At 54.0% G+C, this 23,453-nt stretch overlaps 1 protein-coding gene across 6 annotated transcripts in view; it reads left to right on the top strand.

Moving 5' to 3' along the window:
- Positions 1-23,453, top strand: part of SSBP3 (single stranded DNA binding protein 3) — a 164,635-nt gene that overhangs the window by 129,628 nt on the left and 11,554 nt on the right. For 3 of the 6 annotated variants that reach the window (XM_069592492.1, XM_069592533.1, XM_069592509.1), the window contains 6 exons: positions 8,527-8,607; positions 9,463-9,522; positions 13,572-13,638; positions 13,754-13,830; positions 22,519-22,583; positions 23,247-23,295. In XM_069592492.1, coding sequence (XP_069448593.1) covers positions 8,527-8,607; positions 9,463-9,522; positions 13,572-13,638; positions 13,754-13,830; positions 22,519-22,583; positions 23,247-23,295 — 399 coding nt within the window. The remainder of the gene's footprint in view (positions 1-8,526; positions 8,608-9,462; positions 9,523-13,571; positions 13,639-13,753; positions 13,831-22,518; positions 22,584-23,246; positions 23,296-23,453) is intronic. The other 3 variants (XM_069592500.1, XM_069592524.1, XM_069592518.1) reach the window with 1 other exon arrangement.

Genomic DNA, 23,453 nt, shown 5'->3' with positions numbered 1-23,453 from the left:
TTTCCCTCTTAAGTCTTGAAAACCATTACTAAGCTCAAGGATCAGCAAAGTTTTCCTGTGAAGGGTCAGATAATATTTCAGGCTTTGTGGACCATCTGGTCTCTGTCCTGACTGCTCAGATATGTTCAGATGGAACATGAAAGCAGATTCAAATGGTACACAGATGAACATGGCTGTATTCTGATAAAACTTTATTTACAGAAGCAGATGACAGGCCAGACTTGGCCCCGAGCCATAGCTTGCTGACTTTTCTGGCAGCTCAGTGTAGTGGACGTGCTCTTGGGGTCCTCATGTGGCAGCTGACCTCCAGCCTCCACTCCAGGTGTGGTGCAGGGCACCAGGCCTGGACCTGGGAGCAGTGAGCCCACGTCCCTGGGGCCCAGCTTTCCCGTCCGTGCTCTGGGCTGGGGCAGCCAGGGAGCAGCATGGGGCGGGTGGGGGGGACTCTGCGTTAGGTCTTGGATGCCATGCCGCTGCCTGTTCTTTCATTTACTGTGTTTCCTCCCTTTGTTTTGAAAACCGTCTCCTGCTGATTCTGCGTCTCTGTCTCCGTGGGACCTCTGGAGTAAAACATGATCTGAGCGCCTCCTGCGGGTGTCTGGGCGGCCTGTCTCAGGAAGCCAGATTCACAAGTGTGTGGACCTCTCACCCTCGCCACCTGCCTGGCGCTGTCCTGGCTCCTCTGAGAGGCACAGGGAGGAGGAGAGGGGAGGGGAGCCGGGGTCTTTGCTCAGCTGGAGTCAGTGTGTCTGTCACTGATCTTGCACTGAGTGGACCCTGGTGGCTGTGAGGACTCCTGACGTTATGCAGAGGTGACCCGCAGGGGACACGCTGTGTACTGTCTGCTCCTTTCACTGATGACTTCCCCGCCATGTCAAGAAGATGGGCCACCACCGCTTGCCACCTGCTGTGCCTGGTGCCCATGGAGGGCATGGTTGCTGTGGGCTCGTCTCCTAGGCAGCCAGCAGCCCCCTGACTGAGCTCCCAGCGCCAAGCCACCACCTGGTCATGGCCCCATGATTGAGTATGGCCCAGCTCAGCCCCCCGTACCCTCGAGTTGGTAATTTCAGCTCCACGTCTGACCTTTTCTGCCCATGTCCGCACACATGAAGACGTCTCTTCCCCAGAGAGGACAGATGGAACTAGGATAGGACGGCAACTGTCCAAAGCCACTGCCAAGTTCATTCCCATGGGTCAAAATGAAGAAATAACTTTTTGTGTGATGAGCTGCATGTCAGAGGGAGGGGGCAGTTCAGAGCCCTACCTCTGTCACCCCCCCAGGTGGTCAGCCTCCTGCTGCAGGGAGGCTGTGGGTGGAGGTAGACCGTGGTGACGGATGTGGATGTCGGTGGCACACGGGCACACCTTGGCCCTCTCCCCAGAATGGGCTTACGGCATTTTCCATCAGCATTCGTGTCCAAGGAGCAAATTGGATTGTCTGTTGCATGCCTGTTGCCATGTGTATAATTAATGTAATTTTATATTCACTCAATTACGGTGACACGCCCAATAGCCGGATTACGCAGGCCACCAATAATGTGGGTTGTCTGTCTCCCCGCTGCCAATCAATGAAACCCATCCCTGCAGCCTTGCCACTCCATTGGGCGGTGTCCCTCCCCCCCGCCCAGGAGTTGGGGAGGGGGACGGGGATGTGGGGAATGTTTTTTCTCTTAGCAACCTAAAATTTCAGATCCCCTTTCCCCAAAGGCCCTCTGGCTAAAGGCAGATCTGGCCAGGGTGGTAATGATGAAGCACTCAGTGTGTGAGAGCACTCTCCCAGCTTTTCTGCGAGGAGGGTCACCTGGACTCCTTGTGGCCTTAAAGGCCTGGCTGGGGATGTCAGGCAGAACTGCAGCCCGGGTGCCTTGGGCTTTCATGGCCGAGCTCTCCCCACTGGCCCACCTCTGTACCCAGAAAACCTGGAACTCAGTCTCAGTTCTGTTTCTCTGAGAGTCCGTGATTCCTAGGCAGGTTGAAGGCAGCTTGAGGGAGTGTGGGGTGGAATTTGGTGAAGGAGCCGTGAGTTTTGGAAATAACTAAACTTAGCATGTAGGTTTCATTACCTCTCTCCTTAAAAATTAATACAGATTATTTTTTTAAAAAGCAATTTTTAAAGTTTTCTTTTTGACTCTGCTGGGTCTTTGTTACCGTGCCCCCCTCTAGTTGTGATGCCTGGTTTTATTGCAGTGGTTTCTCTTGCTGTGGAGCCTGGGTTCTAGGTGCGTGGGCTTCGGCAGTTGTGACCTGCAGCCTTCGTTGCCCCGCGGCATTTAGGATCTTAGTTCCTGGATCCGGGATCAAACTCACATCCTCTGCATTGGCAGGCGAGTTCTTAACCACTGGACCACCAAAGAAATCCCTATCTGGTTTTTAATTTTAAGACGCCATCCTCCCTTACTCCCAGGAGTCTTTAGCTGAGAGGACCAGCTTGGTTACCCTGTTGTTACTAATGTTTCCTCCTGGTTCCTTGAACACCAAGTGTTAGATGTGTTCACCCCAGGGCTGGCTGACTGTGGCTGTGGGGTCCGCGTGCTGGCTGAGCCTCAGCTTTCTGCTCGGGCCCTGCCCTAGGAGTCCACGTGGGGGCTGTGTCACTGCCCCGGAGGAGCCCATGTGATATCCAGAGATAAGGCGGGACGTCCACAGAGGATGTGCCATATTTGGAGTGTGCTTGGCCGGGTAGAGTAGGTCAAGCTCCACAAAGGAGGATGTGTGCCCTTTCAGCAGGCTCAGGAGGGGGATCCTGCAGAATATGCGTCTGGTTCTTGGCTTCCATGTAGATGGGCTGTGAGTGGCTTTAGAGCATGAGGGGTGGGGACTGCGGAAGCTTGAGGATCTAGGCCAGACACTGTCAGCTGAACCGCCTCTCTCAAGTATGTGTAGAATGTCCCATGTTCCATATAAGGAAGCTGGACCCACAATGTGTCCTGAGGAGTTGGGCTGAATGCCAGGAAGTGTTCCCCATCCCCATCGTGCACAAGCACGATGGCTTCGGGGAGATGCAGGGACTTGATCAAAACATGGCAATAGGTGGGCCCTGCTGACGGCTCTGAGGTGCTTTTCTTTTTTATAAGGTTATTTATTTATTTGGCCGTACCTCGAGGCATGCAGTACTTCCTCCATCAGGGTTTGAACCTGTGCCTCCTACAGTGAAAGAGCAGAGTCTTAACCACTGGACCACCAGGGAAGCCCCCTGAGGTGCTTTTCTACAGAGACCTCTGATCCATTGTGCTCTGCTCCCCACCACATCGATGGCGCTAAAGGCTCCTCCACTGAACCGTCTGCATCCAGAGGTGGAGCGGAATGGCCTGGCATTTGCCTCTGTCACACTCATAGCAGAGCCTCCTGAGCCCGTGGATGTTACGCCACTCAACGCTGAAGTGGCAGGCAAAGGCATAAGGAAGTGTGGGGCTTATGTGTCATTGGTTGGAGATCTCAGGAACATCTGAGAGGAATGGCAAGTCCATTAACAGGTTCTGGGGCAGATTGAGGCCCCGACAGGACGTGGGCATGTCTCCTTCCTTTTCCCAGATTTGGTGTCAGGCCTCCTTGTTGTCACCCCGTGGAGGCAGTGTGGTACAGTTTGAGAGTTCTGACCCACCAGGGGACCTTCTCATCCCTGCTCCCGTCGGCCTCCATCTGTGGCCACCCTGGGCCTTGGTTTGCCTGTCCCCTTCTCTTGGAGCCTGTGGTAGTTTCAACCTGACACTCCAGCCTGTTTGTCACTGTGTCCTCGTCCTTCTCCCTAGCTAGCCTGGGAGCTTCCTGGGCCAAGATGAGACGAGGCCAGTGCAGCTCTGTGACCTTTCCTTACCCCAGACGTGTGGGAAATCCGCACCCAGGAAATGGATGTGGGTGAGCGGCTGGATGTACCCACAAGTCAGTCCTTCAGCCTCTAGGAGACTGCTCAAGGGCTCGTCGGAGTGGGATGGTGGACCAGCTAGACTCCCTGGACTTGAGAATCAGCCTGGACCCACCACTTAATAGTTTGTAATCCTAGGCGAGTGGCTTTGGCTTGCTGAGCCTGTTCTCCCTTCCTGCAAGGAGTTGAGTGACATGAACTGATTCAGGTGAAGCCACTTGTACTGTGTGGCAGGTGTGGCTTCATTATTCTTACTATAGTTAACTCCCATTTCATCATGGAGAGAAGTGCAGTCATTGGCAGGGAGTCAGGGTTTGAATGAACCCAGTTGTTTTCAAACCCTGTTTCTTTGTGTGCAATGGATGGGGGGATGATATCATGAAGAGATCTCTTGACTGGAGTGAGGTGATGTCGCTCAGCCACCTTCATCTCTGTGGCCTTGAGCAAGTCACACCTCTGTCCTGCGCTTCTCTTCTCCCCCATAAATGAAGAGCATTGGAAGAGTTGATCTGTCAGAGCCACCAACAAGCAGGTGACTGCTGGGCAGGTGAGGTTCTCCGGAAGTTTCTGGTGGGACGACCCCCATCCTGGTCAAGCCTGATATTCTGTGCACCTCAGATGTCTGTCCCTATCCACCTGCTCGCCCGGTTGACTAGGCAGCACCTGGATGGAAAGCCTCCAAGGTCCAGACCTGGATGCAGAGGCTCATCCTGGTGAAGCAGGCTTCCAGATGTACCTATTTTGGATTCTTTTAAAGCTTTCAAATGGAAACTAGGAGGGCCCCATTGGGGAGGGGAGTGGACCTGTATGGAAACAATGCTCATTGTTATCAACTTTAAGGTTCTTGCCCTCTCTCACCTTCTACCTCCATCCTCTCTACCTGCCTGCTACATCTGTGCAGGGTTTGGGGAAAAGAAAAGCCAATATCCCAACAAAGGTCAGAATCTTAAAACAGGGTCTTTTTTTGGCGGGCGGGGCGGGGGGGGGGTCTGCTTCCTACATAGCCTTTTACTTGAGTGGGTACCAAGTTGAAAAGACCAAAGGTCTGTCTTCTCTAAACTGTCAGTCTTTGGTTGAGAATGCAGGCAAGAAAGAAAAGAACACTCTTTTGTGATTTGATAAAGCACAGGGCAGCAGATGCCCTATAGTCTCGTGAAGATGGGCAACACAACACGTCTGTCACCGTCTACATGAGCAGACGTTTCCCCAACTTGGAGTCGATTCTGTGCTCCTGAGAACAAGCCAAGTGTGCAGTGCTGGTGCGTCCAGTCTCTGGGGCAGAACCTGGACACGCATGTAGCAATGGGGAGCTTTCAGGCTGAGTGGAGGTAGCAGAGCTGCAGAGCATGAAGATTTGGGAGGATGTTGGCTACCCGTTGGGGAAGGTGGGCGTCTGGCTCTGTGAAAGAGAAGCTTCCTGGCCTCTAAGGCTCCAGGTAGTGCTGGGGAGCATGCTCGGAGGTACAGAAGCAGAGCCTGGGCAGCCTGAGCGGGTCTAGGAAAATGAATGCTGAGCTGTGTCTTTGCCTGTGTCCAGACTGTGGTGGGCTTTCCTTTTCAGATGACCAGCTGGCCTGGGCTAGAGCTCCCAAGTCCTCAGTATTCCAAACCCCAGCTCCAAGTCAGAGGAGAGACTTCAGAGCTGCTGCCTCCTCTCTGGGCTTATCAGCCGGCTTCCCATGGTTGCCCGCAGATCAGGGAAGTTGCTGGGGCCTCACTGACCAGCCACACTCCCTTACTGTTTGTCTCTTGACTTGAGGCAGCTGCATGAGGCCAAGTTGTTCCATGTCCACTCACCAGGTCCCCAGCAGCAGAGTCCCAGAGAAAGCTTCTAGTGGGGAGGTGCAGGGGGCAGCTTTGCCCTCTGGACCTCCCAGGGCCCAGGCGGAGCAATGCAGGGCTGAGAGGTGACTTAGAAAAGACTCAGGTTTGAGCATTGGCCCTTAGCAAGGACTGCCATTGACCAAGGCCCCCGGGGGTATCTGGGGGGCTTTACTTACTTTTTCTCTGATCATTCAGCAAACCAGGCTCTCTTTACCTCCCCTGGCTGCCAGGGTGCACAGGTGTGAGAGCCCTGCCCGAGCCACACTGCTGGCCCTGAGAATCGGGATGTTACTGGAGAGGGCGGTGGAGGCTCAGGAGGGAGGAGGCACTTCTCCTGCCAGGAGCTGAGGACTGACAGAAGGCCTTTTGCTCCCTCTTGGCGACTGGACCTCGCCCTTGAACCCTCCTCCTCCCTGCTTTTCATTTTCCTCTTTCTTGGGGGGTTGGCTCCAAATTATCTTATTTTGTTTACATTGCACCCAAGTTTCGTGGTACAAAAGGCTTGCAGGTGCAAATATGTCCCGCCTTCATTAACTTCCCCTCCCTTTTTAATTTATGTGATTTCAATTTTCCTTCCCTGTACTGTTAATTAGGGGACCCTCTAATCAGTGCCATTATCACAGTGGTATTCATGTTTAGGAAAGCCGCTAAACAAATGCTTGCAAAATTGCTAAATGGCTAATTAATGTCTGTTAATTAAGAAAATTGCTCATGGTAACAAACCATGCCGTTGCTGGCAGCCGCTAGAAAGACACACACTTGTTGAAATTAGTAGTGTGGCAGGTAGGGGAACATCTGCTCCATGTAGCTTTCCGGAAGTGAGCAGCCCCACGCTCAGGCGAGAAGCTCCAGGCCTGTCCCGGGCACGGCCCCCTCGCCTCTCTCTGCACACCTCTGTCTCCATGCCCACTGGTCCTAGCCACCCCATGGCCCCCCACCTCCCCCCACCCCTCCACAGGCTCTGCTCTCTGGGCTGTGCTTGCTGAGCCAGCAACAGGCTGAGCAGCCTGGCTTCCAGGCCGGAGACTGAGGAATAAAACCATGCCCCACGAGTCATTTTCCTTCTCTTTTTAAATGAAACCACACTCATCCTCTCTACATATTTTGAATTTTTCTCAACTTCCAAGAGTAGTGACATGGCCCCGAAAGAGTGAATTGGGTTGTGTTTCTCTCCAGTTGGCTTCCCTGGTGGCTCAGACAGTAAAGAATCTGCCTGCAGTGCAGGAGACCTGGGTTCAATCCCTGGGTTGGAAGGATCCCCTGGAGAAGGGAATGCCACCCACTCCAGTATCCTTGCCTGGAGAATCCCCATGCACAGAGGAGCTTGGCGGGCTACAGTCCATGGGGTCACAAAGAGACACAACTGAAGTGACTTTCACATTCTCCTTACCAGCACCAGCATCTTGCTCTGAATAGCCCAAGTTGGCAGCAAGGTGCTTCCCTGACCAGATTTTCATGCTTTTTGACTGTGACCTGCAGTAGAAAATATATTTGACACAGTGACCCAGTACATACACACACACACGCACATATTTATAAATAGAGATTAATGAAGAGTATTTCCTTAAAATACACAAAGCTGTCTGATGTTTTCTACCCTAGTTTTTATTCTGCTCCAGGTTTTTAAAAACAGTGGTTGCAACCCACTTAATTGATTTCACCACCCACTAATGGGCTGCACCCCATGCTTTGGTCAGCTCTGTGGTTTAAGTGTGAATTCTTCTGCCCATCTCTCCTGTGGGGAGTCAAGGCCAGCATATAGCCCAGAGCTTCAGGGGTCAGCCGGGGACAAGGGTGGCTTACCACCAGCTGGAGTGGCTAGCCCCAGCATCTCCTCCCGTCACCCAGCCCCGACCCTGCTCCCCCACACACCCTCTCAGGCCTGGGCTGCAGAGGCCAGGGTGAGCCTTGGCGCCCATCAGGCTTCTCCTCCTGTCCTTGCCATCTTCCGCTTGTGTGGCTGTGGCCAAGTCTCTTTATCCCTTGATACTCATTGTCGCCACTGATAGAAACAGGAATGAGAAACCCGCTTCCTGGGGCCAGTTTCAAGTGAAGGTGTGTTGATGAAGTGCTCTGAGTAGTCACTCGGTGACGGTCTCTTCCTCTTGTCCCCCAAGTATTCAGCCTCTGGCACCACCTCACTCTTCCTGTCTGTTCCCATTCATCCATCAGAGCCCCCTCCCCTCAGGAGACTGATTGCCTCATCCTTGCCTGGCCCTGGCCCAGGAAGTGGCACGTGGGCACCCTTCAGGGTAGGTCAGTTTCTGCAAGCCCTGGGGCTTCCCTGGTGGCTCAGCGGTCAAGAATCCACCTGCAGTGCAGGAGATTCAGGTTCGATCCCTGGGTTAGGAAGATCCTCTGGAGGAGGACATGGCAACCCACTCCAGTATTCTTGCCTGGAGAATCCCCGTGGACAGAGGAGCCTGGCGGGCTACAGTCCGTGGGATTGCAAAGAGTCGGACATGACTGAGCGACTAAGCACGCACACACACTGCGCGCCCTGAGCCTGTCTCAACCAACGTATTTAACATGGCAAACTCCGCTCTAATGGCAGACCATGCTGGCCTACTCCTGCGTGCTTCCACAAAGGAGCTTGATTTTATTTGTCGTGCCTGGAAATCCCCCTGAGTGTGTTTATCAGCTTCTCTCCCTCCTGCCCGCCCTTTTACACCGTTGAGCCGGCGACCCAAGCAGCAGCTCGCACCTCCCTGCCAGCCAGAGCCCGCCGCCCGCACGCCGCCCGCCCTTTGTTTTTGGTTTAATTTTTGTTCTTTTAAGCTTCTCCTGCGCTCCTCCATGTGCTGTGATCTATAACCTGCCTCTACTGTCTGGCCTCACAGGGTCCTCCGGGGTCACAGCCCTCGCCGCACGCACAGCCTCCACCTCACAATCCCAGCAGCATGATGGGACCCCACAGTCAGGTAACGCACTGTGGCCCGCCCGCCCGCCGGCCGGGGGGCGCGGGGCACCAGGAGGACAGAGCCAGCAGAGGAAAAACAAAAATCAAAACGTGCTCTCGCCATGGCCTTTGAGGATTTCCTGACCAAGGAGATTCCCCCTCCTCCCAAAATATATCTTTTTCCCCCTTAAAGATAGTCTTCACTCCTTGGACATCACACCCTGCTTGGATATGAAACCAAAAGAAAACGAGAACTGTTTCTGTGACCTTGTCAGCGGCCTCTGCGTTTTTGTTTTTTCCTCTCTCACTTTTGGTTTGGTTTTTGAGTTTGGTTAACCATTGTTTGTAACCGAAGCTGCATCCCTCGCCTTCTCCGTGTGCACTCTTCGCTGCTGAGAAAGCTTTTCTGCCCATTCCCCTGCATCGAGTTAGGGCGCCCGCTGTCCCCTCACTGTTGGCCTTGTGTATCTCCTCCCCCTTCTCCCTGCTCCCCTTCCTTGCCCCCTTTGTTGGTGTCGTGTGAGTGTGTGTGAGTGCGCGTCCAGCTTTGTCTACACACTGGAAAATTGCCTGTACAAGTCCCATTGGATTCTTCCACCTGCCCTTACCTACAGCAGAGGTCTCACCTTCGCCCTGCACTGGTGGGACTGCTCCTCCATGTCCTGTGCCAAGCCCCAGCTGCTGCCCCGGCACCCAGAGTAGAGCTCTCAGCAGATGCACGGTGCGCCTCCGCCCGGAGGGACAAGGCCGCCGGGGGGAAGACAGTTTAAAAGATCACTAGTTGTAACAAGACTGGACTTTGTGGAGTGGCGTGCGCTTGTGTCTGTCCCCATTCCATACTGCGGGCTGTCACTGAACTAATGCCCTGTAATTGCAGCCTTTTATGTCACCGCGATATGCAGGCGGCCCCCGGCCCCCGATCAGAATGGGAAACCAGGTACTGTACCTTCTCGTGTTCTCTCCCCTCGCTCGGCCACCCTTGACCCCAGCTGGACTTGGACTCAGAATCTGCAGGAGGGTTGGGAGGTGGAGGGACAGTTTTAACTAGTGTGGGAGGCAGCTTATAAGCAGGTCCCCGGAGAGGACTGTGTTTTCTCTTCAGCGCTCCACGCAGCCTCTCCCAGCATCATACCTGCCTCTCCCAGTGGGCTGTGGGCAGCAGGGTGTGAGTGCAGGGTTTTTGCGCTTCTAAAGAAGGTGGTAATGCCTCAGCCCCTCCCTGCCAGCCCTTTCTTGGAAAAGGGTTTTCCTCCTTAATAAAGTTAATTGACAACGTACATTTTTTACCCTGGAAGCTTGTGAGAAGGCTGGTAAATATAATCCTGCTATTAAGGGGAGAAATGGCCCATAGGAATGCTTCGATCAAGAGCCTGGATGCAGCGAGCAGGACATTTGTGAGTTTTTACGCCATGTCTGCCTGCTTCCCAGTTGCTTCCCAACTAACAACAAGAAAGGATTTATTCATGTACTTAGAACAGTGGTCTACTTGTGGGGAGGGCTTTTCAGCCTGGGGTTGTATGCCTTATGCTGCCCCATTAGGGTTGGCAGTTCTGGGTGGTCTGGAGAAACTGGTCCCCAGCTGCCTTCCGTGGTTCAGCCCATCCAAGGGCAGGCGAACTGCTGAAGTGAAGATGAGTATCTTCTTTTCAGGGTAGACAGGCTTTGAAGAAACTTTAAAGAAACATCAGGGAAATTTGATTACGTGCCCCAGTATTTCTGTATACATAATTCTTAGAGTGACCTGGCAGAAGCCCATCGGGAAGTCTGACAGCAACGCCAGGACCTCCAGCCCTTGTTGCCTTTGGAGCTGGGAGGTCAGTCACCAGCTAGATTGACGTTACCTGAATGGACTCCTTTTGTTCTCAAGAAAGCCCCCTTAGTGAGATATACGAGGACTTTGGAGAGATGCTCATAACCAGGGGACTCCAGTTTTAAAGTTAAATAGCCTGCCAGTTTCCACTTATTTTTTTTTCCTCCAAAAATCTTTTCTTTCCTATTTTCTCTGACATGAAGGAGAAAAACTTAGACAAGAATTAGAGGCCCAGCTTTTTGAGCAAAGAGGGAGCCCAGGATATGTCACAGATGAGGAAACAGGGTCATAGTGGGGCAGTGATTTCCTTATGTGTCCCGGTGAGCTGGGCTCGTGTTGGTCTCCAGCTGCCCTGGTTCAGTAAACGTGTTGCCCCTGTCTCTGTTTTTAACGGGTCATTAAGTGGACCTCCTCTGGCCTCACATGCCAGGGCCCCAGCACCAGCTCTTCCTCCTGCCCATCCAAGGCTCTCCTTAGCCCGAACTGCACCCTCCTGCCCCCAGGAGAGAACAGATGCTTCCTTATCATAGTTGTGGTCCTTCCTCCAGCAATTAAGGGACGCGAGAGGAAACATGTTTGTTTCTATTTATCAATTAAGTATGAGCAAGTGCCCGAGAGAGCAAATGGAGAATAAATCCATCATCTGTACCTCGCATTACAGATCAATCAGGCTAACCTCCCCACCACCCTCCACTGGAAATCTATCCAGATTTCCAGTTTCCTGTGGACTCAATAATTTTTGTCCTCCAGGCAGGGATGTGTCCCTTTTCCAGGAATCGCCCCTGAGCATGGGGCTGCTGGTTCCACAGGAGCCTCTGTGGCACCTGAGTTAGCTCAGCCTTCCTCAGGGCAGGAGGAGGAAGAAGCAGCTCAGGCTTGCGTGATCTTCTGGGTTAGGGTGATGGAAGGGCCCTTAGGGAGACCAGGAGCTAAGGATCATTGACTTTGGTCTGGGTTTGATCCCTGGGTCAGGAAGGTCCCCTGGAGAAGGAAATGGCAACTAAACCCACTCCAGTATCCTTGCCTGGGAAACCCCATGGACAGAGAGGAGCCTGGCAGACCACAGTTCATGGGGTTGCAAAGACGACTGAGTGACTAACTCTTTCTACTTAAAAGTCTTGCAAGGTCATCCTCCACCTGCCTCCCTGGCTAGGGGTTTGGTGCCTTGTACAGAGAGCATTGCTGTGTTTCAAGCAAGGATAGCTGTGTGGATGGCGAACAGTGGGTTTCAGCAGGGTTTAGGAGAAGAGGGATAGAATCGGGGGTTGTCGGGCAGCCCTCGCATCGCATCCCAGCGGAGCCCCTGCCCCACCCAGCCCGCTAACTTGGGCATGCAGCAAGTGACTAGCAGATGCTGCTGGACTTCGTCCGGCCCCTGGGCGGACACTTGCTGCACCCACCCCACCGTGCTGGAGGCGAGGCACGGGCCAACCTCCAGGAGCCCGTGGAACAGCCCCAGAGCATCTCTCTGCCCAGCAGGCCTGAGGGTGTGTGCACGGCAGGCACTTGCAGTCCCATGTACAATGAGCCATTCTTCTTCTTTCTCACACCTTGGGGCTTTGGCCGCTGCGTGAAGACCCTTTTACCTTTGCCGCTACACACCTTACTGCCCGGGCAGAGGAGGCCCAGCGCTCATCTCAGGGTCACTCCAGTGAGAAAAGTGACTGCGAGTCCCGTCTGGGCCTCTGGGCAGCCCTGCCCTGCTCCTGAGTCCTGATACACAGCAGGGTTAGGGGAGCCCAAGAAAGAGCTTCCGGCCTGAACTGATAGTCAGCACTGGTCTACCTGGACAGGGAGCAGTTCTCTGATCCCCATGGCCACTCCACCAGAGTTAGGTGGTGGCTTACCAAGACCTCCCAGCACCTCAGCACCCCAGGAGCCCCCAAACCGGACAGCTTCAGTGGCAGGCCTTCCTGCGTCCTCTCAGAGTCCTGTAACCAGGCTTCAGAAATATCCCAAACCCCCAAGTGGGCAGACACTAGCCAGCCCAGTGATTCAGAGCTTGGGAACTCAGTAGAGGAAGCAGAGCTGGGAGAAAGCAAGAGGTCAGAACAGCTAACACCCAGGGCCAGATAGAGAGACCATCCAAAGGCCCCGGGCAGCTGGAATGGCAGGTATGGGGTGCCACTTCCTAATAGCAAGTGCCCCCAGGCTGACGTGGCCCTCCCATACGCCTCCCTCTCCCCAGATGCACGCGCACACACCTTATTTATTCTGAAGGTGAACTGTGAGAGGTTGTCCCTGTTTCCCACCACCACCTTCCAAAACTGGTTGGGAATTCCCTGTTGGGCTGATAGCCCCCCACCAATCCCACAGCGCAGTTGGGGCTGGGGGACGCTGGGTAGTCCAGGGTCCCTGACACAGGTACCCCACTTTCACAAAGGCTTTCCTCCCCAACCCGAGGCCTGTAATTAGTCCTAAGGCATGGGGTTCCTCCCCACCCTCCGCATCCTCCCCAGTTCTGCTTTTCTCTTGTTTCATATTGCAGTAAAAGAACTTCAGTCTCAAAGATCTTTGATGGGGTTTTCATAGCGAGTGTGCTAAATGTTAACTCAGGAACCCCCTGGCCCTCCTCATCTCTAGAGATCACACGAGCACCCACCACGTGCACCAGGCTTTGCGGGGGACAGGTTCTCACCCAACATCCTGCTCACCCTCTCCCAGAGGCCTCCTCCACCCCTGGGGTTGGAAGGTGGCCTTTCATGTGCTGGAAGGAGTCAGGAGTCCTGGGTGTTCTTCCTGGCCCTGCCTGCCAGGCTGTCAGACCTCGGGACCTCAGCTCCCCCACCAAAATCTCAAAGGCCACTTTGTTTATCCCCTATTCCCAATTTAGTGTTTGACCTAGACGGCAGAGACTAGAGTTCGGGTGGTAGAAGGGAGGGACAGTGCTGCCGCTGAGGGGTGTGTGGTGGGCGGTGATGCCAGAGTGTCACTCGGCCCTGGCAGATATGCAGGCCCGTGAGGACTGTCACAGATGGAGCCCCCGTGCTCAGCTGCGCCTGCTGCAGTTTTCCATAGCTCCAGCTGGAGCTGCCCGCCCCCTGGGGGACCGCCCCGCCGTCTCAGGGAGACCCTGAGTAGCCCTGAGAGTCAGGTGGGGAGATGGGGCAGGCAGGTGCACCCCCTGGGCCCCCACTGTGGGGAGCAGCACTCAGCTGTGTCTACATCTCTTTCAGCCTCCGGGAGGAGTTCCTGGGACGCAGCCACTGCTGCCCAATTCCATGGATCCCACCCGACAACAAGGTAGAGGGCGCAGGGTGGGCGGCTGGGTGGATGGGGGCGTTGGGAGAGGCCCCTCCTCCCCCACGGTCTGCCTCTCCTTCCTGCCGCTCAGGCTCTCCCCACCTCTGTCACACAGGTCACCCCAACATGGGAGGATCAATGCAGAGAATGAACCCTCCTCGAGGAATGGGGCCCATGGGGCCCGGCCCACAGGTAACCAGCCGCCAGTCTGTCTGTCCATCTCGCTAGCCATCTGTATGCACCCGCCTTCTCTCCTCCTTCCTAGTCTGTCTGTCTTTCCACGTCTCATAGCTCGTAAGGCTGAGAGGAGAGGGCATGACTGACGCCCCGGCGGCCCTTGCTACCCGTAGATGGGCAGCCCCCCAGCAGAGTTGAGGGGGACCCCCCTCCCATGGAGCTGGGGAGGAGGGGCACCTGGGAGCCTTCCATGGGAAGGACTTGAGGAATTTGAAAGGCAGGGGTCTGTGTGCCCAAACAGCATTGTGGGTCCCCAGAGCTTCCTCCCACCCTGGGAGGGTGGACCTGAGCTGGCTCAGTGGTCACCCAAGGCAGGATATTACGTTATTCTGTCTGCAGCTCACCGTTTGTCTGATTTTGGATGGATCACTCTGGCCTTGGTGGGCCCAGCAGGCCCTGGTGTCCCCACCTGTCCAGCGCGGGAGGTGTGAGTCTGGCCATGGCTCTCAGTGGTACACCTCTCAGCTGAGAGGAGGCCAGGGCCCCAGAGTGCAGTTCAACCCAGAGCTCTTGCCATGTTCGTGTCCCAGGCTCCTGCCTGAGCTTGCTTGTGCCCAGAGGGGTTCTGTTGCCAAGAAGGACAGTTTAGAAACCTCTGGAAGAAATTATCTAGTGCCCTGTCTGTCCCTTCACAACATCTCAGTGGTCGCTCCTTGTGACCCAGCTGCATACCCTCTGGTCCCCGGGCCCATGGAACCATTGGGCAGGGGTCTGACAGGCCATTCCTGTTCTAGAACCTCCTCACCATTGGCTCCCACTCTTCTGAGTATTTAAGTCTGGCTCTGGGTCCTGCGGAAGCTGTGGCAGAGAATTTGCTGTGTTCTGCCCTCCTTGGGAATTCTCTGGGGTCTGCCCCTCGAAAGCCAGAGTCTGAGTAAGGAGACGGTTGTTTCAGAGAGAGAGCAGGAGGGCCTGTTCTGGGGTGTTCCTTCCCTTCTCTTCTGCCCTGCCTGGAGGCCTGCTGGTCTGTCTCCCTTCTGCTCTGGGTATTTGGATTCTCTGGGCCCCTGCACAGGTTTCTGGTTCCCTGGCAGTGGGGTTGTGCCCCCGCTCATGCATGCCTGCCTCCCTTTTGTAGGAAGAGGTTTCTGCCACACCCCGCAGTCCTCCACTCTGCCCGGAATTGTATTTACAGCACACCCAGCCGCTGCTTTCTTCCCGGTGATGGCTGTAACATCTGTGGTGTTGAAAGATTTTTAAGGAGGTCCTTGTCTTTCGATGGCCCCGTAATCCTGAAAGGAAGCAAGCCCACACCGGTTACAGCTCCGGTTTTTTTGTTTTCTTTTCTTTCCTCAAATCCCTCAAAGCTTGTGTTTTCAGCAGCTCCTTTTAAGCCACCAGAGTGGCCCCTTCCTGCCAGGAGGCCTGCTGGAGCTGACCTCCACAGGAACCCATGGGAGGGCAGCAGGGTCTGAAAGCTCAGCCTTCTTGTCCTGAGTCAGAAACTTTCAGATTCCTCAGCCCCGCACACTAGATCCTCTTGGTGTGCAAATCAGCAGTGGCCTTGGACTTTTAGGATGTCCTTGGGGAGGTCTTGGGGATGCAAGAGGACAGTGTACTCCACCCCTTGCCCCGCTGATTCCTGGAGACTCAGCAGCTGCATCTGTAAAGTGGGACGGAGACCAGGACTGCCTTGTAGGGTTGCTGATAGGAGGAGGCACGAGTTCTTGGTGTGAGGCTTGGCACCGTGTAGCCTCTTGGGAAGTAGCTTGGGTTTTCCAACTAGGGGGCTTAAAACCAGTATTGAGGACTCAGTCTGCTTGGGCTGGGTGATCGCTTTGTGTTTCTTTTATATTTTTTCTGGCAAAGGCCATTAACACTTGTTAAGCCTGTAGTAATACTGAGGTTCCAGAAGCTGGGAATGGATGTTATCAGACGGCCCGAGACCAGAGTGTTCCGGAAGTCTAGGACTTCCTCCTGACTCAGCAGGAGTCTCGGTGTGTCCGTGTCCCTGACCAGGAGTCTGGCACACTCCTGTGACATGTTTAAAGAGGTGGGGCTCCTGCAGCCTGGGGTCTTGCTGAAAGGGGCCCTCCTGGCCTCACCGGGCAGGATACAGGGGTGAACTCTTATGGGCTCAGAGACTGGTGCCCAGAGGGATGGGAGAAGCAAGCTCAGGGCTGAGGCCAGCTGGCCGTCCTCACCCCACCAACCTCAGGGTCTCTGAAAACATCTCTCCTGTTTTCTTCCCCCTCGCCTGGTTTTATGGAGATATAACTGACATACAGCACTGTATAAGTTCAAGGCGTACAGCATAGTGACTTGACGTATATCACAAAACGATTACCACGATAAGTTTAGTGAGTCTCCATCATCTCAAATAGATACAGAGTTAAGGAGATTGAAAAATTTTTTTTTCTTGTGATGAGAACTTTTAGGATTTACTCTCTTAACAACACTTGTGTATAACATACAGCAGTGTTAGTTACATTTTTGATGTTGTACATTACATGCCTAGTACTTATTTGTTTATCTTGGGAGTTTGTGCCTGCTGACTTTCTTCATCCAGTTCTCCCTCCTCGCAGCCTGCCGCCCTCTGGTAACCACAAGTCTGATCTCTCTTTCTATGAGTTCATTTTTGAAGTGTAATTGACCTACAACACTATGTTAGTTCCTTGACACAACTTAGTGATTCAGTATTTCTGCACATTTCAAAACTGATCACAGTAGGCGTAGTTCCTGTGGTGTGTCCCCACGCAAAGATATTACATAGTTCTGGGCTGTGTTCCTCACACTGGACACAGCATTCCCATGACTCAGCTTATTTTGCACCTGGATGTTTCTACCTCTTAGTCTCCTTCACCCCAGCTCTCCTCCCCTCTGGCAACCACCTGTTTGTTCTCTGTGTCTATAACTGTTTTCTGCTTTGTGATTTTTATTCATTTGTTTTGGTTTTTAGAGTCCACATATGAGTGAAACCATAAGTGTTTTTCTTTATCAGACTTACTTCACTTAGCATATTGCAATTGGTGTCCATCCATATTGTCACAGGTGGCAAGGTTTCATCCTTTTTGTTTCTGAGAGATATTTCTGTGTGTGTGTACCACGTCTTTATCCATTCGTTGTTGGATACTTATGTTGCTTCCATATCTTGGTTATTGTTTTTAAAAAAGTGCTGCAGTGAACATAGGGGTGCATATATCTTTCTTTTTTCGTCTGTGTTTATTTTTGGCTGAGCTGGGTCTTCGTTGCTGTGCAGGCTTTCTCTAGTTGTGGCGAGCGGGGGCTCCTCTAGCTTCAGTGCTTGGGCGTCTCATCGCAGTGACTTTTCTTGTTGTGGAGCGCAGGTTCTCGGGGGTGCAGGCTTCAGGAGCTGTAGCCAGTCCTTGTGCCTCACTGTCTCTGGAGCTCAGGTGCACAGGCTTGGTTGCTCTGCAGCATGTGGGATCTTCCCAGACCAGGGATCAAACCTATGTCCCCTGCATTGACAGGTGGATTCTGAACTGTTGGACCACAAGGGAAGTCCACGTATATCTTTTCTAGTTAGTGTTTTTGTTTCCTTCTTTTCCCATATCAGGCTTCCCTGAGAGCTCCGTTGGTAAAGAATCCACCTGCAATGCAGGAGACCCCGGTTCAATTCCTGGGTTGGGAAGATCTCCTGGAGAAAGGATAGGCTGCCCACTATAGTATTCTTGCGCTTCCCTTGTGGCTTAGCTGGTAAAGGATCTGCCTACAATGTGGGAGACCTGGGTTTGATCCTTGGGTTGGGAAGATCCCCTGGAGAAGGGAAACGCTACCCACTCCAGTATTCTGGCCTGAAATTCCATGGACTGTATAGTCCATGGGGTCGCAAAGAGTTGGACACGACTGAGCGACTTTCACTTTCTCTTTTCCCATATCTCTCGTGCCCCACTGGGTAGGGTGCAGTATTAAATTCGAGAGCCAAACCTCCCTCAGAGCAACTCAGATGTCATCCCTGACCCCTCACTGGGGGCAGAAAGGCCTGGCCTTGAGTGAGCCTGGACCTGGGCAAGATTGGGGTATAAAGTAGATTGCAGGTTCTGGGGTCAGCCAAGGAGTGGGTATCATAAAGCCTGGAAGTTTTGGACCCCCAGGATACAGTTGGGCAGAGGACAAGACCCATCCCCCAAGTCCTCTCTCTCTCTGTCCCCTGAGGGTGCTCCAGGGGAGTAGACAGGAGAGGGATGAGCTCAGAGCCTAGTGTTGGAAAACATGGTCCCAGCTGCGGCTCAGGCTCTTGGGGCCTCTGGTCCCTCGTCTGCAGAATGGGCGGCCGGGTGAGGACCTCATGGGACTCATCATGGGGCTGTGAGACACGGACCACAGCACAAGGCTCCACGAGGCGCCCCACGGATCCCATTGCTTCCCTGGAACCTGGGTTCAGAGAGGGAGCCCTGTCTTGCCGTGCCTGGGCTAAGAAAGGCGACCAAGCCCCTTTAGACAGTCTTTAGTAAGCCCCACTGCATACACTTGCTGAGACTGGACACAAAGCTGGGAAACCTTCAGCCTGTTGTTCCAAGTGGGGAATAAGATTGCGAATAGTGGAACCATTCTAGAACTTTTCTGAACAAAGAATAGGTACAGTGTGGGCTTAGGGCTACAAAACCAAACAGAGTAACGTGGTGCTTTTTGAGGTTGTGTTGCATTTTAGCCTAAATGTTACAAAGGAACCAGGAAACTAGGCGTCCGCCTGCCCTTTGCCCTCAGTGTCTTGGGCAGATTTTACTCTGGTTTCCTGAAACAGCCAGTGCCGAAAAGGAGGCAGTGTTTCCACTTAATTGTATTTTCTCTTCAAAGATTTATTCCTATGCCTGTGTCTGGAGAGAACCTCTGGCTGAATTTTTCAAAAGTGAATCCTGTTAGGATGACGCGGAAACTGCCAGAGCTCTGCAGGCTCCTGCGGCAATGATGTTTGGCACCCAGACCCCACAGGGCCACTTTCAACACTTCTGGTATTCCTGGTGAGGTGGGGTCAGCACAGCCTGGAATCAGATTGCCATCCTGGCATTTGAGAACATTCAGATAATCTCTGATAACCTACCGTCTAGAGACAGACCTTTTCCACTGGGAGAAGCTGCATCTCCCCTCTGATCCAGGACAGTCCAAAGTCAGTGCCTCTGAACAGAGACCCCAGAAAGAGACAGAAGGATTGTAAACCAGGCTAGAGCACCCTCAGCTGGTGAGGAGAGAGTAGAGTCACTTGAGGCCCTTTCTGGCGTGGCCCCGTGGAGGCCTCCCAGTGGGGCTGGCCAGGCTCTGCATAACTAGAGAGGGTGGAGGGCAGGTCCAAACGCCCAGGAAATGGCCTGACAGCCTGGAGTCCACCTTGACAGGCCCGTCCTATAGACTGTTCTCTCAGTCACCAGGCAGCACCAAGAAGAGCCTCTGTGTCGAGGGCTGCAGAAAGCAGAAGCAGCGCCTGCTGCTGTGAGTGCTTCCAGCATGGCTGTGCACCCTGCCCAGAGCACGGAACTCAGACCAAAAGGGCGGGGCCTGACCCTTTATAGAGTTCCGGACAGTGGGTCTGACTCCTCTGCCCAGGGTCTGGGGTGACCTGGTTGGAACAAGAAGCCGGGTGGGAAGATAGGCGGGCAGACAGACACATACCTGTGGATGTGGCCATCCCCGTGGCTGCACCCCAGACTCCTCCAGGTCTCCGGCTGCCCCATCCCTGCAGAGCGGTGCTGAAGGCAGAGGAGAAGGAGTGTCCAGCGGCAACCACACCTCCGAACCCAGTGCTAAGGGCAGGTGGGCTCTGGCAGAAGAGAGATTATTTCTACTGAGTCTGAAGCTATGCTTCTAAGCCCGCCCATCCTCTGTGAAAAGGCTGAAGTCTCTGATTTGGAAACTTTCCTCCAAAACCTGCCTTTCAGCCCTGACTTACTGTATGGCCTTGGGTGGCGAGTCTTTAGCTTCCCTGGGCCTCTAGCTTGTCACTGTGAAGTGGGACATGTGAGTGGCCCTCGGGATCTAGGCCTCTGTAGGAAGTAGGAGCTGGCAGCCTGCTCCCTTCTGGGCAGTGGTCAGGCTGGTTGCTGAGGGCTCGGCTGAGCACAGCAGCTAGTGCATCCAGAGCCTCCCCTTAGGGGCTGTGTGTCCAGACGGCTTTCAGGAGCGAGCATCCACTTACCCTCTCCTCACCCCTCTCTGCTGCTGCAGCGTGGGCTCCTGCCGGCCCCCGGGCCAGCCTTCTGCTCTCACCCCTCCGTGCAGCCACTCTCCTGGGCACGAGCGGGAGCAGGACACAGCTGCACCCTGGAGGAGGTCTCTGTCTGGGAGGCCTTTCGGACTGGCCGGGCTGGACACAGTGGAAGAGTGGGCTACCCAGGGAGGCCGTGAGCTTCCTGCTGTGAAACAGCGGGAGCCAGGCTGCGTTGTCGACAGGGCCTTCAGTGATTGTACATGGGCTAAGAAAGGGCCCTGAAAGACCTGATGCTCAGGGCAGCGTTCGGGGCTCTGGTGTTTTCTCTGCCAACGTCGCACATCAGCACACATCTCTGAGGGCTGACTGAGCTGTTCAGAGCCATCATTTCATTTGATCTTCTCATGACCCTGTAAGGCTGGGCTCTTTGTCCCCATTTTATGGACGAGGCAGCACAGCAGAGGGATTGCACACTGAAGCCATGGTGATCGCTGCACAAGAGGCTGTCACTCTGCTTCTGTGCCCGAGTGTCATAATCTTAAAAGCGGGGATAGTAATGAGATGGTTGTGGGTCAAATGTAGGTGAAACAAAGCCCGTAGCACAGCCTGGCTTGGAGGAAGCCTTATTGTTATTTGGGTGCTTTGCCAAGAGTTAGGCTGAGCCGGGACAAGCACTCCCATGTCCTGCCCTCAGATCCGAGGCTGTGCTCACCACCCGTGGCATCATCTGTAGGGATGGCCTGGCCCTGCCATCCGCAGATCCTGCTGTGGTGTGCTCCAGGGCAGGCACACGTTTTCTGGCCCCAGGACTCAGCTCTGAGCAGGTGCAGGGGATGCCGGGCCCTATACGTGCCAGCTGCCTAAGAAGCCCTCCCCTGCTCCCCCACCCAAGCACTCTGGGCCTTGCTCCGTGCCAGCCAGCCTGATGCTGCTGCTGTCATTGTGCACACCCTGTCTGGACACTCAGAATCCCCTCTCTGACCAGGCCAAGGAGGTGGCCCCAAGATGGTCCCTGGCTGAAGAACCCGCCACCAGCCTGAAGGCAGCTCTGTTTGTCAGCTCTGGCTCTTGAGCCCCCTGTTGTATCCCCCTCCTTCACAGATATGTGATGTAGAGAGCAGACCCTGAGACCCTAGATCCAGGATTAAACCCCAGTGGAGGCATTAGCTGACTGTGACCTTGAGAAAATCTTTTTCTCTCCAGACCCTCAGTCTTCTCTTCTATAAAATGGGAATAATACAAGCCTCATGGTAAGGTCCAAACCAGAGGTTGTATGTTACATGCTCAGTAAAAAAAAAAAAAAACAGCTAATGCTGGCTATTCCTTTGCCATCAAAATTCCACCCAGCCAGATACTTTCAGATTCTACTATGAAGGCGGAGCTCAGGCTGTAGTCAGCCTCATTGTACTTTCTGTCCCTTCACGTCTTCATTCCTTCATTGATGATTCAGTGCCCATTCTGCGCCAGCTGGTGGGTGGAGTGATAAGGGATAGGACGAGCATTAAGATAGGGTTCCCACCTTCCAGAGTGGCTCACAGTCCAGTGGGAGAGCTGTGCACGTGACCACGGTCATAAGCCAGTGTGCTGTAGGCTGTGCGGGGGGGCGAGGTTACAAGGCACTGTGGGAGTGACTGGGATGGAGCAGTTAATCCCACGGGATGAGCAGGGAGGGCCTCACAGAGGAGGTGCTGTTTGAGCTGGGTATTGGAGGATGTGTAGTAACCCGCCAGGTAGAAAAGCAAGGTATTTATTCCTGCAAAGGAAACAGCTCTGGAAGAGGGGAGTTGGGGAGAGTGGAGTCAGGAGATGAGCCAGGTGACAGGCCTGAGTGCCTGGTCCAGACTCGCTTTGACCCATCCCACTGCCGTGATGGGTTGTGCCGAGGTGAGTTGGGACCAAGTTCTGTGCAGATTCTGTTCTTAAATGGAACAGTGATTCCCTTGAGCAGAGAGACCATTTTCTTCTTGCTCTTCCAGTCCTGTGCCTATTGAGGGCCCCACATGCTGACAGTTGAATCAGGCGACTGCATCAGGGGTAACCAAGACCTGGGGCAGGCTGGGGTCTGTCCACACCAAGGCTTGGGAACAGCCACTGGACAGGCCTTTCAGATGCGAGCCTTCCCTCCACATGCAGCCCCTGGTCTGCTGGCAGTTTGTTCTCCCCGAGTGTCTAAGGTGGCTGGTGGTCATCAGCCGGTCCTCTTGCTGAGTCTGTTCCCCTTTCCTGCCTGAGACCTGCGGGCAGGTGCCGACCAGCATCATGAACGCCTTGCTGGACGACCGTATGCTCTCAGGAGACCCACCCTGAAGCCCCTGAAGATGCACCTAAGCTGTGGCTTTCCGCCTGTGCTGGATTGCTATTGTGACCCTCTCAGCTGGTTCCCACCCCTCTTTTTTTTCTTTTTTTAAATGAATGTATTACTTTTTCATCAGATCCTTTTCACAGACTAACCCTCTCCCTTATGTTCTGTTTGTTTTTCCCTCTCCTCTCTCTGGTGCCCCTTCTTCTTCTCATAGACTGACCCTTGGTTATCGTTGCAGAATTACGGCAGCGGCATGAGACCACCACCCAATTCCCTCGGCCCCGCCATGCCCGGGATTAACATGTAAGGCCACAGCCCTGCTGGCAGCCCAGAGCCCATGGGTGTCCCCACCCCCTGTCCCCACTGAGAGACTCATGATCGCAGGAATCACTGACACCTCTCTGGACCTCAGTCTCCCCATCAGTAGAGTGAGGATGTTGAGCGTACTGGTGACAAGACCTCATAGACCCCCATATAGGGCTTGTCTATGCCAGGCACAGGTCTGAGCTTGCTTCATGGATTAACTCACCTCATCTTCATAATAACCCTGTGAAGTGCTTAGTATGCTCTGTTGTCAGATGGGGTAACTAAGGCACAGAGAGGTGAAGTAACTCGCCCAGGCTCCCACAGCTGCAAGTGGCAGGCTCAAGTTTGGAGCCCTGTACCCCTCGTTGAGTGCTTCAGTGGTGTAGCACTTGTGTGGTAGTAGATCCCTGTGAATATCTGTGTCCTTCTTAGGAAAATGCACTTGCAGAGGAAATGCTGTTCTTCACAGATTTTGCATATAATGTACAGGGGTCTGTAGGTTTCTACCCGTGGGAGCACATGTTTTTACCCCAGTCCTAGGACTATATGAAGGACTTCCTGTTGGTGATTTTGGCCCTCTTGTTCTGCCCCTGCTGGCGCTACCATGTTGGCATTTATAGCATCTTTTTCATTGTTTTCATCTCTCTCTCCTTCTCTCAGGGGCCCGGGAGCTGGCAGACCCTGGCCCAATCCTAACAGTGCTAACTCAGTGAGTACCCAGGTTGGGCATGGGGGGTTCTGTTTGCTAGGGGTGGGTGAGGTTCCAGGGTGCAGGGTGGTTCCTGTCCCCAGGTTGGAGGTGTCACGGGGAGTGGGATGCAGCAGAATTCCACCTGATGCTTCCAAGGAGAAGCCTGTCTGTAGGGG

This window comes from Ovis canadensis, chromosome 1 (assembly GCF_042477335.2).
Source record: "Ovis canadensis isolate MfBH-ARS-UI-01 breed Bighorn chromosome 1, ARS-UI_OviCan_v2, whole genome shotgun sequence".
NCBI lineage: Eukaryota > Metazoa > Chordata > Mammalia > Artiodactyla > Bovidae > Ovis > Ovis canadensis.
This window is presented reverse-complemented; position numbering and strand designations above follow the sequence as displayed.